This window comes from Lissotriton vulgaris, chromosome 6 (genome assembly GCF_964263255.1).
Source record: "Lissotriton vulgaris chromosome 6, aLisVul1.2, whole genome shotgun sequence".
Lineage (NCBI taxonomy): Eukaryota > Metazoa > Chordata > Amphibia > Caudata > Salamandridae > Lissotriton > Lissotriton vulgaris.
The window spans coordinates 89796481-89813280 of record NC_141694.1 but is presented as its reverse complement, the minus strand read 5'-3'; the positions used below and the strand labels follow the sequence as shown (position 1 = coordinate 89813280).

The 16800-nt window shown below is 43.7% G+C and overlaps 1 protein-coding gene across 1 annotated transcript in view; it reads right to left on the bottom strand.

The window, feature by feature from the left end:
- Positions 1–16800, bottom strand: part of LOC147706847 (exportin-5-like) — a 2027127-nt gene that overhangs the window by 1026824 nt on the left and 983503 nt on the right. Inside the window, exon 18 of the mRNA XM_086926003.1 lies at positions 8526–8725. Coding sequence (XP_086782129.1) covers positions 8526–8725 — 200 coding nt within the window. The remainder of the gene's footprint in view (positions 1–8525; positions 8726–16800) is intronic.

Genomic DNA, 16800 nt, shown 5'->3' with positions numbered 1-16800 from the left:
ATGCGAAGCTTTGGCATTTTGCGTTCTGATGAGTGGCAAAGAGATCTATCTCCGGTTGTCCCCATCTTTGGAAGAATGGCTGCAGTATTTGGTTGTGCAGTTCCCATTCGTGTATTTGTTCTGACTCTCTGCTTAGGATGTCTGCTATCTGATTTTGAACTCCTGGAAGGTGTTCGGCTAACAGATAGATGTTTTGAGGAATGGCCCATCTCCAAATTTCCTGTGAAGGTCTGGATGGTTGGAGAGTGTGTGTCCCCCCCTGTTTTTGAATATAATACATTGCTGTCATGTTGTCTGTTCTGACCAGGACTGCTTTGTTGAGAATATGCATTTGAAAAGCTTTTAATACTAGAAACACTGCTAGAATTCTAGATGATTTATGTGCAGTTGTTTGTGCTGTACACTCCATCTCCCTTGTACTGTGTATCTCTCCATCCGGTGAGCAATGCATCCCCTGTTAGTACCACTTGTGGAATTGGTTCTAGGAACGACCGCCCTTTGGAAATGTTTGTTGTATTCCACCACTTCAGAGAGCGATGCGTGCGGTCGTCTACCAACACCAGATCTGTAATCTCTGACCTTGAGCCTGATTCCACTGTGTTGCTAGACATTCTTGAAGCGGATGCATTTGTAGTCTGGCATATGGGATTAACAGTATGCAAGAGGACATCATCCCTAATAACTGAATAAACACTTGAGCTGCTAATGATTGTTGCGGTTGAAATCTTTGAATTAGGGTGAGCATTGTCTGAATCCTGACTGGATTGGGGTATACTATGGCTTTTTCTGTATTTATAGTAGCCCCCTAGATATTGTTGAACCTTGTTTGGTTGCAGGTGGGATTTTGTGTAGTTCAACGTAAACCCTAGCTGGTGCAGCAGTTGAATAGTCTTTTGTGTGTTTTGAAGACATTCCTCTTGTGACGTGGCCTTTATTAGCCAGTTTTCCAAGTAAGGTAAGACATGTATTTGCTGTCTTCTTAGGTGTGCTGCAACCACTGCTAGGCATTTTGTGAACACCCTTGGTTGTTGAGACTCCAAAAGGAAGGACCTTGAATTGATAATGTTGTCCTTCTATTACAAATCTGAGGTATTTTCTGTGAGCTTTGTGAATTGGGATATGAAAGTAGGCGTCTTTTAGATTCAGTGAGAAAGAAAGTCCCCTTTCTTCAGTAAAGGAAGTACCTGTTGGAGCATGATCATGTGGAAATGTTCAGAATTTTTGTATGCATTGAAAGGTCTGAGGTCTAGTATAGGCCTTAGAGATCCGTCTTTTTGGGGAATTAGAAAGTATAGAGAGTATACTTCTGTTCCTTGTTGATGTTGTGGAACCTCCTCTATCGCAAGCTTTTGTAGCAGCGATAGTACCTCCTGTTTTAATAATGTTAGATGATCTTGACTCATTGGACGCCGTCTGGTTCTAGGCAATAACCATGTTGGATAATTTGTCTCACCCACTTGTCTGATGTGATGTTTTCCAAGACAGGTAGGAACTGTGATAGGCGTCCCCCGACCGGTGTTGCATGGTCTGGGGGGAGCTATATGAAGTCACTGTTTTGGTGCAGGAGAGTTGCGGTTGTTGTTGTTTCCGCGACCTCTACCCTTGTTGTTGTTACCTCTGTAACTGCCTCTAGAATTACCTTTAGGTGATGTTGGTGTAAAAGAGGTTGATTGCTGGGTTGTGTCTGTATTTTCTGATCCGCCTCTTTGGTGGACCTACGAAAGGAACCTCTTGGAGATGGCTGTTGCCATGCTCCAATTGACTTAGCCGTTTCTGTGTCCTTTTTCATTTTCTCCAACGCCTCATCTGTGCTTGAGCCAAAGAGTGCTTTCCCATCAAAAGGCTGGTTCAATGAAGAAGTTTGTACCTCCTGTTTGAACCCTCAGACCCTGAGCCATGCATGTCTTCTTAACATGATACTGGTGTTTATAGATCTTGCCACAGTGTCTGCTGCGTCTAAGGCGCACTTAATGGAAGTGTTGGTTATTATCTTCCCTTCTTGTATCAGCTGCTCTGCCCTTTTTTGATGTGCCTTAGGGAGATGTGTAATGTGTTTCTCCAACTCATCATAATGAGCTCTATCATAGCGTGCAAGTAGCGCTTGAGTATTTGCTATGCGCCAGCTGTTTGCTGCTTGAGATGCTACTCTCTTGCCAGAGGCATCTATTAACTTACTGACAACAGGAGAAGCTCCTCCTCCTGTTGTTAGTGAGTTCACCGTCTTTCGAGCATTAGAGACTATTAACGAGTCCAGGGGTATTTGGCCCTTAATAAATACTGGGTCTTTTGGGGCTGACTTATACTTTTTGTCAATTCTTGGGTTTAGCACCCTAGCCCTCACAGGATCTTTAAATATATCTGATGTGTGAGTGAGGCGACCCTTAAGCATTGGTAGGGTCCCTGAAGATTTTTGTGCAGCATGTAGTCTTTCTAAAAGAAAATCTTCTATCTGAGGTTCCGTATGTAAATCTACCTTGTGGTATTTTGCAGCCCTATTAATCAATTGTGCAAAACCCGAATTATCATCAAGGGGGAGAGGGTTTTGAGGGATACAGGTCAGGGTCATTATCATTATCTGTCACTGCATCATAATCTTCCCATGGGTCTGTGTCTTCTGGGATAGTATTGTTATCATCCCCAGGAAGGTCCCCATCCCCTGTGTCACTTTCTACATCTGTTTGAGGTGTAGATGGGCGTGGTGTAAAAGGTCGAGGGATAGCTGGCAGAGTATGAGGAAGAGGAGAAGAGGGTGTGTCCATAGGCTGTAGAGAAAGGGGAGGAGTTGTATTTGTCCCCATTGTTCTCTTCTTAGGAGGAGGAGCTTTCCTCTCCAACGGTTGAGTCTTCCTCTTTTTAGGTGGTTTTGTCACCACCTTGCCAGTTTGTGGATCAATGAACACGAGTCTTTTGTTTTGGATCCGTCTCTTGCTCCTGTGTCGGTACCGAAGCCTTTGGGTCCGATAGGTCCTTTTGCTTCTGTGTTTCGGTGCTATGTGTTTTCGGCACCGAGAGTTTGCTTGAGTTCGATTTTTTCGGTGTCGAGGGAGTCTTCAGCGTTCAAGCATGTTTCGGTTTCGACATGGAATGTTTCGACTTCGAACTCTCTTTGGTATGGAGCGTCGATGTCGACCGTTTCTCGGCTCAGACATAGTGGGAGACCGAGTGTTTCGGTTTCGTTGGCGAGCCAGAAGGCGGGGCCTCGGAAAAATGTTTCGGTTGTCTGGCCGGGCTCGAAGGCGGGGTCGACACCAATTAGGGTCGTTTTTTTGGCAAAGGGACGTCGTCACTCACGGTTTGATGAACGTCGACTTCTTCGACATCAGACTCGTCCACTTCTGACCCCGATCCGTCCTAATCTTCTTCCTCCTCCGAGTGTTAGATCGCGAACAGTTCTGGGTTTGCATCTGACCCCATCCTCGACATCTCGTGTCTTCGGGCTCGACGGTTTCTAATCGTCGACTTGGAGGAAAAAGCCGCACAGGCTTCACAAAATCCCTGGATTCGTGGTCAGGTGACAGAGGTTGCACACCTCGTGTAGGTCCTTGTGTGGGAATTTAGCACCACACGTTGGACATTTCTTGAATGGAGTCCTTTCCATTGACTCCGGGCTGGACTACGTCGAAATAGGCCTCCCGGTCCCGTCAATGTAGAGTTAGAAATCTTCGGTGTTGACGACGAAGCGCGTCGAAATGGGAATGAACTCGCGCTCGATAAACAATACCGTCGAATTGGAAAGGGAATACGCGCCGAAATATAACTTTATCGAAGTCGATCCGGAGCGTTTCGATCCTCATGCGAACCCGATGGCGGAAAAAACAATCTAAGGATGGAGCCGATGCCCATGCGCACTATCACCCAAGGGAGGAGTCACCAGCCTTGTGACTACAATAGACTTCTCAAAGAGCTAAACAAGTGCAACCATCCGAGCCCAACACCAGATGGCGATCTATTCATAATGTACCATCTGCAGCCCATATGCCTCGAGCACTCCATTTATCTAAAATTAACTGACAAAGTTGACTTAAATGACTTTGTGAAGGGTCCTACCAGTGGCAGATCCAAGAGATGGATTTATGCTATTTACAATGAAGTGTGGAAGTTGTCTCAAGTTGAAGCTGCTTCTAGGTTAAGGGCAATTGATCAAGCTAATTTAGAAAAAGTGCTTGCTGTGGTAGGTAATCGCATTAACGCACTTTTTTCCCGAATTTACACATTACATAATATTGTTTCGTCTGATTGATATTGTACAAAATGATGTCTCAGTTCTGTACCATGGTCAAAATCAACTGCGTTCTATTATGCAGTTTGCATGGACTTCACAAACGTTGAAGGCAGGGAAAGGGCCGTGGGACTACATGAACACTACTTCCCTATTTCTTTCCTTTAATTTGACTGTTAAACAACAATTTATGACAATGAAAGATGCCTCATTTTTTCTATCGCATATTGAAAAATTAGAACCTTTACTGTTTTCTGTGGCAGAAACAAATTTGGATGTTTGGCTTATTCATGGGTTAATAACGCTACCGTTCCCACTGTTTAAATTTGAAGCACGCTTGAAACATTATGCCATAGGCAGATATGAGCCATTAGGTAGCGCATATCTCCATGAAGTTTGCTCTCTCCCCTTTACATATAGGTGCTAGAGGGAAGGAAAGAAGGTTTATTTAAAAGGTGAAGATTGCACTTCCACCCCAGATCACTCATTGGTCTGTAGAAATTTACAATTGCTTCGTGTAATTCAGAAGCCCCGAATTCGGCCTGTGTTTTAAAAGGCACACCTGCCCCGGCTATTGCACCTATTTTCACGTTGTTAGCAAACGGTAGTTATTTATTATTAAATAATGAAGATTGCTGTGGTATGCTTGCAAAGATTCCGTACGTTGTAAGAATGTGCTGTTTCCTCCTCCGCATGGGAAGCTCGATGTATCCATCTGACCTTCCGTTCCGACCTTGAAAGCAGAGTTCAACAAGATGAGTCGAATAGTGGCTCTTTTGTCTCAAAAAGAAGTCGCCCTTACATGTGCGTGTGAAACATTCGTCCTTCACGTGGCTAACACTTGTACCGAGGTACATGCCTTATTAAATACTGATCTCCCCGTACATTTTGGAGCATTGATCCACACTATATTCAATGCCTCTTCCAACACGGGCTTGGCACACTTGGACTCTTTGGCGGTTTCGAGTTATTTCTCGCCTTGGGTGCCGGTGTACTACTGCTGATTTTCTTGCTGACAAATGGTTGCACATCCTGTGTTGCCACAACAATCTGCCCCGGCTGCTCCAGCTCCGTAACCGGATGCTTGAAAACTATGGATCGCTACCTCTGGTTACTTTGAGCGTGGCGTATGGATTATCTTTCCGGTTTTCGTACTTTACATGCATACAGCCACTTTTCCATTGCCTGGATTGCGGTTTTGAATGGGCTCTGGATTTGTGTCTCTGCAACACGGTGTCTCATAAACAGGATTATGATCTACTAATGAGTCTCTTAGTTCCTCAAGAACTAGACTGTTCTAGTGCCTGCGGCTCAAGGAGCCCTAGGTAATTGGAATATATGGACTGCAGCCCATGTCTTCTTGGCACACAGTTATCTCGCAGAACACTCAAGTTGTCCTCTGATGGTGCTAGAGACTCCCGCTGTTGAAGAACATGTGCGTTCTTGTCCATTACTGAATTGGATGGCTGAAATGTTCACTGATGAAAACAACCACTTCCTATTGGAGGCGGTTGCAACGTACTGTGTCTATACGCTGTTGGATTGAAGTGACAATTTTTTTTCCTGCTTCATAGACACGTACTGGACTCGTGTAATTTTCACTCATTTTTTTCCTCCTCTTCACGCTGTGAGGGTGTTATGATACCAGACCCCCATGAGGGTTTCATAGGTTTAATGGTTACCAATTCTGATTTTACTCCCAATTATTATGTTTTGCAACAATTTTTTACTTGGTTCCAACTCATTCGATCAAACTTGAACTCTGCGTTCTATAAAAATTACCCCTTATTGTGCGCTCTCCGATCAAGGGAGGGTGTAGTGTGGGTTGGGCCTTGTTTGTGCATATTGCTATGTTAGCATAGGCTTATTAGAAGTTTAAACGCCATTTTACCTTTTGCTGCTTTTGCACACAACACTGCATATAGCTGTTGTAATTATTTCACATGAGAATGGCTTGTTTTCGGCATCCCTAGACTTACATCGTGACCCTAGTCTGCACAGTGAGTGCTAAAGCCTCCAAGGTTATCATAACAAGGTAGCTGTTGTTCGGGCTGATCGGCTCACGTTTTTAGACATCACATACGTGCAGCTGCAAGCCAACGGAGATTCTGGCGCCTTTAATATTGCACTGTAAGCATGATTGCAGGCACTTGGAAGATTTTCCGTTTCCAGAGAGACAGAGAGCTTTTCCAGATCCTGATTTGATTCACTCTTGCTGATCTTAGAGGTACGGGGTCCCCCGCACAAGCCTAAGAGACCTTCTATATTTTATAAAACATAGTTCCTAGATAGGGAGGGTGATATAACTAGGAGCTGCAAGACCTGTTTTCACCATCATTGTAATATGGTTTCTCCTTTTGTGTTTTATGGAATTGTAACAATGCTGATCATATTATTTCTAATCATAGGTCTGCTTATGTTAACAAAAATACTGCATCTTAGAGCACGTCGTTAAAATAAATATTTTAACCTTTCCCTGGTCTCTTTTTACTCCTGTTGTGGACTGGTATGAGAGTCTAACAAAAGTGTTCTTGCTTCCCACCATTCCGGAGTATAACCTAAGTCGCATGTTCTAGGTTGTCTAAATCATTGGTTCCTTTGCTATAGGACGAAGAGCTAATGAGACACTGATGCTAGCTGGTTAGGGTTTCTAGGCACTGAGGTGAGTTTTTTTGGTCCACCACAATTCACTGAGGTCCTGGGTCTCTGTGCACAGTTCTGTGTAGGAGCAGAATCCTTGCAACAGGTTAACAGGAAAAAGCTGAGCAGAGCTCAGTGGAGACTCCCCTGCACAACGTGCCGTAGAAAATCTGAGGTTCTGAGCTTCTCCCAGGATGGCTCTGAGGGGTGAGGCTAATCTGATTGGTTGTTCACTTTATTTGGTCTCTTTTACAAAAAGAGGTGGATAGGTGGCAAAACAAGAATGGGCCTAGTTTCTGTTTTGGTGATGGTTTCTATTGCTATTTTATGTATACAAGGGACTCCCACTCCGACGACGGGGAATGATACTAGCATGGGAATCTATGAAAGTTCCAATACTGGAGTAAACAGATATATGGAAGGATAGAGCGGAGTCTGTGCAGGGGGAGGGGAGAGGGACATATTTAATGTGTTGCTGTTGTGGGCTAGATTATTATAATTGTTATAATACATTATATTTACTAAACTACTGGAATCATAACACATACTATAAAGAATGGACAGTAATCAGGCGCAAATTATTGAATTGCACTATTGATGAACCAGAGCTTGATATAACTGTATGTTTATATTTTATTGGATTATTGACACAATGAAGGAAATGTTTATATCAAGGATATTAATAAAATGTTTTTTTTCAACAAAAAACTATGATGTCACTTTAAACTTTAATTTTGCTTTGTAAAGCTTAGTTTATTACATTATATAAGCTGTTATGTACCTGCTGTAAAAGTCGCCATGTAAAGACTGATTTCACATTAAACTGATCCTACGATACAGAACTGAGGTTGGGAAGGTTCAAAAGGAGGAATTTTCAAACAGGAATAAAAACACGAAACACACAACTTGTACATGTGAATAGATTTCTTTTCTACTGTTTTCTTACTCTGAGTCTGAGATTAGAATGCCCAGTAAGACTAGGGGAAATGCTGCCAGTGCATCCTTTGAAGAAAAGACCATACACCGATTCAACAGTTCACAGAACTGTAGTGTTCAATGGAAGTGGAGGGCAGACTGCCAACCAGGCATGTCCAAAGTCATACCTAGCTGCAGGGGAGAATATCAGTGATAAAACTTGTATATAACCTTGTTCAAGGCTTGTCGAACACCTCATAACCAAGAGAAAACAGACCATAGTAAGGTCTTTTGTTATCAGGTGGGGAAATGGGTATCTGCACCTATTTGATGGAAGAAAATGGGAACAGAGTATGGAAGATAGTAAAATAGGAGAGAAAATTAATGAGGTGCTGGAAAAAAGGGAACAGGAGTTAAATAGTCATAGTGGAACTAAGAGGTATAAAAAGAAATAGGGATTGACAAAACAATAGAGTAGAGGAAAAATGTCCCACAAAGGTAAGGAAAGAAACAGCCTTTAGGGAAGTGATGGGGGTGGTGGGTAGATGCTTGGTATGTAACAGTGGCTTCTGGGGGAAATATCTATTAAGAGATGTATGTTGCTTTTCACAAGAGCTTGATCCCAAACAGCTTCCAGGAAAATCTAATTTGTTAGAAGCTAAACATACACCTGAGAGCTTGAGTTTAATTCATGATCAGTGACAACTACTTTCTAATGTTACCTAACTGGTTAAAGAGATGGCAGCCTTACCATTGCATCACCTCAGACAGCCAGAGTGCAGCTACAGGGGTCAGCAGCTCTTCCAGGAACGCTTTCTGCCGCTCATAGTTGTCAAAGTGGTTGCTGAGCTGCACCAAACACTTTGTCAAGAGACCCTTCTCCATTCCAGTCATCAACAGCTCGTTGGACAACAGACGCTTCACATTATCAAACAGTGTCTGAAAGTGCGGCTGAAAACAGAACAGAACAGAGTGAAGGGCTGCTAGGAACCTTTTTGGAATTACGTGATCAGGGATTGGCCTAGACACAGGAAAACACTCAGTTATGTTTCACAAGACACACATTTCATACATGACCCAGCATTCAGCTCAGATTCAGCGTGTATTTTATTACATGTTTTATATCTTTATTCACAATGCTTTATATTTATATTTTTGCAACCTGTAGTTCACCAATTCCTTCCAGTAGATGGAAAATCGTGACCTCATAACAAGCTCACTGGTGGACTTACATTTGCAAAATACTCTGTTTATTTGTACCTTTACATCAAATCATTCAAGTTCTCGCTAAACTACATTAGAAACCGCAGCACTACATAATTACTTACCATTAAAGGATAATTTGTATCCTCCCAATTCCATTGTTCCTTTCACAAAGTGCTAGAGGATCAGAGTAATGTACAGGCATTGCTAAACCCCCACTATGTGATGTAACAGTCAATGGACCATTCCTACACTAGATACCCGACCTAAACTGTTTTCAGTGACAATACTTTTCTAGCTGGAGTCACACAGAAATTCCAACTCTTGGATGCAAGATGACAAGAGGAAAAGAGGAAAAGTTACTTACCTTAGGTAACGCGCTTTATGGTGGAGTTTCTATCTAGCCCCAGATTTCTCATCTTTTGAATGTTCCTCAGAAGTCACACCGGATCCAAAACATTTCAGTAGTACCTTGGCACACCACCAGTTGGATCGGAGTGACTCCGCAATGATGCCGATCTGCTCCAGAAATGAGGTGCAGAGCCTATATATGCACCCCCCCCCCCCCCCTGAGTTGACATGAAATGCCTTTGAGGCTGTCCGCGCTCCAGATGCAGAGCAACAAGAGGGCACTGGTTGTGACTAGTGTGTAGATTTCTAGACTTGGAATCTTATTAACACTATCACTGCTGCAGCAATTCCCCCTCTGTGCTCCAGATCCATGGAAAACATTGTTTCATGATGAGCTCAGCTCGTCATAAGCACACGACCAGTGTACTGCATGACGAGCTGAGCTCGTCATGAGCATCGAAGGGGTTAATGGATCAAGCCCAATCACGCAATGAAGAGGACAGGAGGGTCAATGAAGAATCTGCAGCTATATAGAGTCGCTACCAGAAAGAGTTTCAAAGGTATGTAACTTATTCTTCTGATAGAGACATCTGCTGCCTTTTGAATAACTACCAAAGCAGTACCTTTTCTGAAGGCGGGTCTGTGAGGGGACTAAAATCAGAAATTCCTGCAGGATTGTCCCTGTCACAGAACCCGACTGCCCAGACAAAACTTCTTTGTGAATGTATAGCCGGACCCTCGTGTAGCTGCCTGGAATATGTCTAGGACAGGGACTCTGTATGCTAACGCAGTGGTAGCAGCTTTGGGCCAGGTAGAATGAGCATGCAGAAGTTCTGGAGGCTGCTTTTTGGACAATGCATTGCAGTTCTTAATATAGAGAATGTTCAAGAAGAAGATGGTTCTCTTCCGTACTACCTTACAGTTTGTTGCTTCAGAGAACCCGGCAAAGAGCTAATCATCCACCTGGTGTTCCTTGCTATGACCATTGTGAAAGCTGGGTGCTCTTTTGGTATCCAAGCGATGGAGCCTCTCCTTCGCCTTAGAGAGGGTGAGGTGGAGCATAGAACGCATGCAGGGTGATGGTTTGACCAATGACGCTCAAGTCCACAGAACCAGTTTGTCTGGAAAGAAGGTAGTATACAGTGGATTAAAAAAAGAGCCAGAAGCTCACTATATGCTGTGCTAACGTCAACGAACACCATCTTAAAAGGAGCCGTAAGGGACAACTGAGAAGTGGCTCGGAGTGCACATTAAATAAACTGAGGGCCAAGTTATGGACCCACTTGGGCATCACAAAAGGAGAAGGGGAACATATGTTGGAGCCCTTTCAAGAATCGCATCACAAACGGTGACAAACAAAGAGGACTGATCTGGCAAAAGTAAGATTGTAGGAAGGGCCTGAAGATAACCTTTAACCATGCCCAAAGCAAAGCCTTGTCAGGCAATAGACAATACAAACAGAACGAAAGATAACTTGCCCTAGACGGGGCTGTTAAAAATTGGGTTACTGGTTGACTATGTTATGAGCCCTGGTCAAGCATCAACCACAATCCTTGTCAAGGTGAGGACTAAGAAATCCCCACATTAACCTGTGCTCAAACCCCTGGTAGCTTAACAAAGAGCAGTCAGACATAATGAGGCACTGCGTAAAGTATCTGAGCAACACTTCGAACAGTAAAACAGTGAAAACCCCACACAAAGATCCCACACCAGGTTAGAAAAATAGAGATTAATTTAATGAATAAAACTAGACCAAAAACAACAAACATCTGCTCAGTAAAACCAGAGTTTAAAATGTGTAAAAAATTAAACTAAAATATCACTTAAAAACCGAATTGCAAAAATCAGCCATCTGGTCGAGTTAGACCGGGTCAAATTCAAATGTTCAGGACAACGATGGAGTGCGGGTCGAACACAGTCCCAGATTAATACTGCTGAAGGTTTATCTTCTCAAGTTTTTGTGCTAAGAATCCAGTTTGAGTGGAAGAAGATCACCAGGAGCAAGACGAGTGTTGCTGCCAGAGGTCGGCATGGCATGAGGAGCAGGGTGGGCGTTGTGGACAGGTGGGCTAGTGCTTTGGTTGGCGATCCACGCATGTGATTGATACGAGCTGCGCAATGTGTTGAACTTGTGTCAGCTAAGCTGATTTTCCATGCGAGCGGCGCGGTTCCGTGCGAATGGGTCCGTTTGTGGTACAACAAGCCCAAACGCTCTAATTTAAGAGCTCGAGAGCCATACATTTTTTATGTTACTCAAAGTTGCCCACCCTCACCCAAACCAGCTGCTTAGATTGGCTTAACTGAGCTTAGCTAATGTAGAGTCGGGCAGGCCTAAGAGGATGTCGTTGTTCCTACCGTCTCTGCTCTACCTGCCTTTCACACCCGGACATCGCATTTTCATCCTGCGTGACGAGTGCCGGTGTGGAGGAACAAGTGTGTGGCAGAGTGCAGTGATCCGGAGCAGGAATGCGTGCAGGTGGCGCAAGCATTATTGAACTGTTACCGGGACCTGCGCCACCTGCCTTTTTCAGCCTGCCAGTTGTGTATTTGGCCGGAGCAGCAGGTAACCGTTGCCCTGGCCAGCTCTGTAATCACAGTGAGACCCCCCTTGCCTTGGTCTCAATAGTTGCATAGGCGAGGCGGCTCAGAGGAAGTCCAGGGCACATACAACCTTTTAAAACAGAGTGAAACTCTTACTTTAGTGATTAAAACAAGGCAGAGAAGGATAGGTTACTTACCTGTAATCCTAGTTCTCTTCCAAGGGTATCCTCATCAAAGTCATAAGCACATGAATATTATTTACGCCCATGCGCGGGGACCCCAGAAAATATATAAAGAAATAAAGATGAAAACATATATAGAACTATATATATATACATATATAGAACTATATATATATATATATTATATATATATATATATATATATATACATTTTTTGAAAAACAATCAAATGCAGCCTTCCATACACCATAGGCTGAGCAATGCTGATTTTTATTTTGCACACATACAAAAACAAAGCAGGAGAACAAAGGACATTTGAACTGCTTTTAATGGACAGTAGAAAACATAACCCTGCAAAGAGAAAAGCAGGCATTGTCAGCTCATAGGCTGCATTGTACCTTCAATAGTATAGAAAGCTGAAGAGCTAACCCAGAGAAACACAAAGAAACTGGCACCATGCCTTTAAGGAAGCCATGACCCCTAGCTTCCCATCATGCCTCGACAGGTCAGTTCTTTGCGGAGACCCGGAGGTCAGGGCACAAAGAGATGACGCTTTTTGGATCATTTGCCCCGGGAGTCGGAGGGTTGCTTATAACTTTGATGAGGATACCCCTGGAAGAGAACTAGGATTACAGGTAAGTAATTTATCCTTCTTTTCCAGGGGATCCTCATCATTACTTATAAGCACATGAATCGAGTAGCAAGTCCATCCCTTCTTCCTGCGGGCAAATGAGAACCATAAAAATGGCAGTAAACATCAAAGAATACCAATTCCAACAAACTTAGCATTGCAATACATTTTTCAAGGACGCTTGGCTTACTTGGGTATCTACTCTGGAATCAGAATCGAGACAATAGTGTCTTGTGAACGTATGCACCGATTTCCAAGTTGCTGCCTTGCAGATCTCGGCCATCGGTACATTATGTGGAAAAACTATAGTAGCTGCTTTCCCCTAGTTGAGTGAGCTTTGGGAGAAACCAGTTGGGGTTTATTTGCCAATAATAAACCAACTTAATGCAAGACACTATCCATTTGGAAATGGAGCGCTTGGAGGCTGGGAAACCTGTTCTGAGCCAACATAATTTAGAAACAACTGATCAGACTTTCTGATGGTCTTGGTTTTATCTAAATACCATGTTTGAACCCTCTTAAGGTGTAGGGAGTGAAGACAACTTTCTGCTGGCATAGCAGGATTGGAAAAGAAAGAGGGTAGAGAGATTGTTTGATTGACATGGATGTCAGACACCACCTTTGGAAAGAAAGTGGGGTGAGTCCTCAATACCACTTGTGATGGAAAACCGTGGACGGCTCTTTGGAACAGAATGCCTTGATCTCGCTTACTCTACGCGCTGAAGTAATAGCCACCAAAAAAGAGACTTCCCATGTAAGGTGCTGCAGGGTGGCCTTATGAATGGGGTCAAAAGGAGGACCCATCAGCTTTGACAGAACCAGTTTCAACTCCCAAGGAGGTCGGAAAGGGGGGAAAACCTTCTTCAAATCCTGAAGGAAATCTTTGACCACCTGGAGCTGAAAGAAAGAAGGTTGGTTAGGTAACTTTCTGTAGGCTGTAATGAATGGCGAAGGTTGGTTAGGTAACTTTCTGTAGGCTGTAATGAATGCCAAGTGAACTTTTATGGAGTTATACTTTAAACCTGATTTGGCCAAATGCAGAAGATCAGGTAAGATTACCGCCTCTTGCCCACTAGTAGGTTGAAAACCATTACGTATGCACGACAAGTAAAATCTCTTCCACTTAAATAGAGTAAGATATTCACATGGACGGTCTTTTTGACTACCTCAAAATCTGTATACAGTCCTGAGGGAGATTCAGGTGGCTATACTGTAGGACCTAAGGAGCCATGCTGCCAAGTTCAGCGAGGGAATGTTGGGATGAAGGTTCTTCCCGGACATTTTGGTCAGAAGGTCCGGTGGGCTGATGGATCGATTTCTGCATATTTACACAAAGGGCCAAGCGTCTCAGTAAGTTCAGGCAGATCCGGCAGTGCTAATTAACCGTTTTAGGAGGCTAGCCTTATAGTAGCCAGTCGTCTAGATATGGATACACGTACAGACCTTGGTGATGTAAAGCTGCAGCTACCACTGCCATGCATTTTGTGAACACTCATGGTGCAGATTACAGGCCGAACGGCAGAAATCTCGACTGATAATTCTTGGAACCCACCATGAAGCACAGGAACTTACAGTGTAGTGGTGAAATCAGGGCGTGGAAGTACGCATCTTGGAGGTCTATCGAACACGTACAATCCCCTTTCTGAAGATGCGGGTATATTTGATGAAGCGCCAACATACAGAATTTTTCCTTCTGGAAGACTGTTGAGGGAGCGAAGATCGAGAATAGGCCTGAACTTTGATTTGATCCTTCTTTGAACCTAGGAAGTATCTGGAGTATACTCCTTTTCCTCGTTGCAATGCAGGAACCTCCTCTATGGCCCATTTCTGTAGAAGAGTAGATACCTCCTGACACAATAACTTTAGTTGGTCAAGATTTGTCTTTACTGGGGGAATACACTTTGGGGGTGCACGGAAATGTAGCGCATACCAATTCTTTAGTATATTTAGCACCCACTGATCATTTGTTATGTTGTGCCACTCTTCTACATGTACGGTGATACTTCCTCACACTGGAGTGGGCAACATGGTCAGAGGAAGCGGAAGTTCATTGCTTGCCAGTGTTTTTGGCTGCTGTAGAGGATGGTCAGTGTGCTCCTCTACCTCTGGAGGGTTTACGTCCTTGACAGTGGGAACTGGATTGGTGGCACCGCCTCTGGGACCACTGAGGGGCTTGAACCATCTGATGGTAGGCTCTGCGATCGTTAGGCCTGTACCGACGTTTGAACTTCACCAAACGGCTTTAAGAGTGTCTAGCTCAGTCTTCATTCTGGCCATCTTTTCATCAATGTGGGAGCCGAAAAGGGAATTACCAGAAAAGGGTAGATTCATGATGCTCTGCTGAGCTTCCAGTTTGAAAGCCGTAGGACGCAACCAGGAGGATCTTCTTGTGCATGTCCCATGCGAATACGAATGAGCATTTAGAGAATCCCCATCAGCTGTTGCACAGATCATTTGATTGGCCTCTAGGGGCCCTTTCGGGAGAATCTCCACAAAGTCTTGACTGTCCTCTTTTGGCAGTTTGTTTTTTTAAAATGCTCTAGTAAGTCCCACAATGCCCTATCTTAATGGCCCAACAGGGCTGCAGCACTAGACACTTTTAAAGATGCTGTAGTATGGCCTAAGGCCTGCTTTGCGCGCATGTTATGTTAGCATGGCTTTTTAAAAGTTGAAACGCCATTTTACCTTTTGCTGCTTTTGCACACAACACTGCATAGCTGTTATTGTAAGTTAGCCTTCACGAAGGTCTACACATGAAAAGAGGTTTTGTTTTCGACATCTCTAGACTTACATCGTGCCCCTAGTCTGCACAGTTAGTGCTGAAGCCGTCAAGAGTATCAAAACATGGTAGCTGTTTTTTGGTCATGTTCGAGTAACGCTTGGTAGATACAACAATTTGGCAGCTGTGAGCAAACTAAGATTCTGGCGTTCTTATTATCACACACTCGCCATGATTACAGACACTTGAAAGATTTCCGTTTCCAGGGATGCAGAGAGCCTGGGCTGATCCAGATGTAATTTACTCTTACTGAGCGGAAAGGTAATGGGATCCCCCACACAAGCCTAAGAGACCTTCTTTAGTATATAATACATAGTTCCTATATAGGGAGGGTGTTCGAACTAGGTTCTATACTACCTGTTTTCACAAGCATTATAATATGCTTTCTCCTTTTGTGTTATGGAATTGTAACAATGCTGAGCATATTATTTCTAATCATAGGTCTGCTTATGTAGGCTAAGATACTGCATCTGAGATCGCGTCATTAAAATAAATATTTTTACCTTACAATGTCTCCTCTTTTCTCCTGTTGTTGACTGGTATGAGAGTATAATGAAAGAGTATTCTCACTTTCCACCATTCCTGAGTTTTTACTAAGTTGCATGTTCTAGGTTGTCTAATCATTGGTTGCTTTGCTAAAGGACGAAGAGCTAATGTGACACTGATGCTAGCTGATTGGGGTTCTCTAGGTACTGAGGTGAGTTTCTGGAACACCACAATTCGCTGATGTCCTAGGTCTCTGTGCACAGTTCTGCGTATGAGAAGGATCCTTGCAACAATGCAGCTGCAGAACTGCATGCTTTTCTACTCCAAGAATCTAGGGCTCTACTCTCCTTGTCCGGAGGAACGGACGATGAAGAAGAGACTGCATGTGTCTTTTATGCTGCTGCGATAATCACTGAATCCGGAGGGTCTGACCTTAGGAACAAGGGGTTCTGTTCTGCTGCTTTGTAATTTTTTTTTAATCCTCGCAGGAGCGGTCTTTATAGATGCTGGGGTAAGAAAAATGTACATGACCGGTTGGTTGCAAAAGAGCAGGCACCAGTGGTAGTAAAGGTCTAAACGCAGACCTTTGGTGTAGAGTTTCAAATATAATGAATTTGGATGCCTGAGGTGAGGACATCTCTATATTAGTTATTAAGTTTCTGTGCTCCTCTTGAGAGGAAATCATGAAAACTGTTGATGTCATCGATAGGCGACACTCTGGAGGGAGGACTGTCCGTTAGAGTCGGAGACTAATCCCTCTTGTAGGATTAGATTGAGGAGGATGTCCAAGAAGGAGATCTTCGTCTTCTAGGATGACCATGAGAAGATCTATGTGGAGGCAACTTGCTACGGC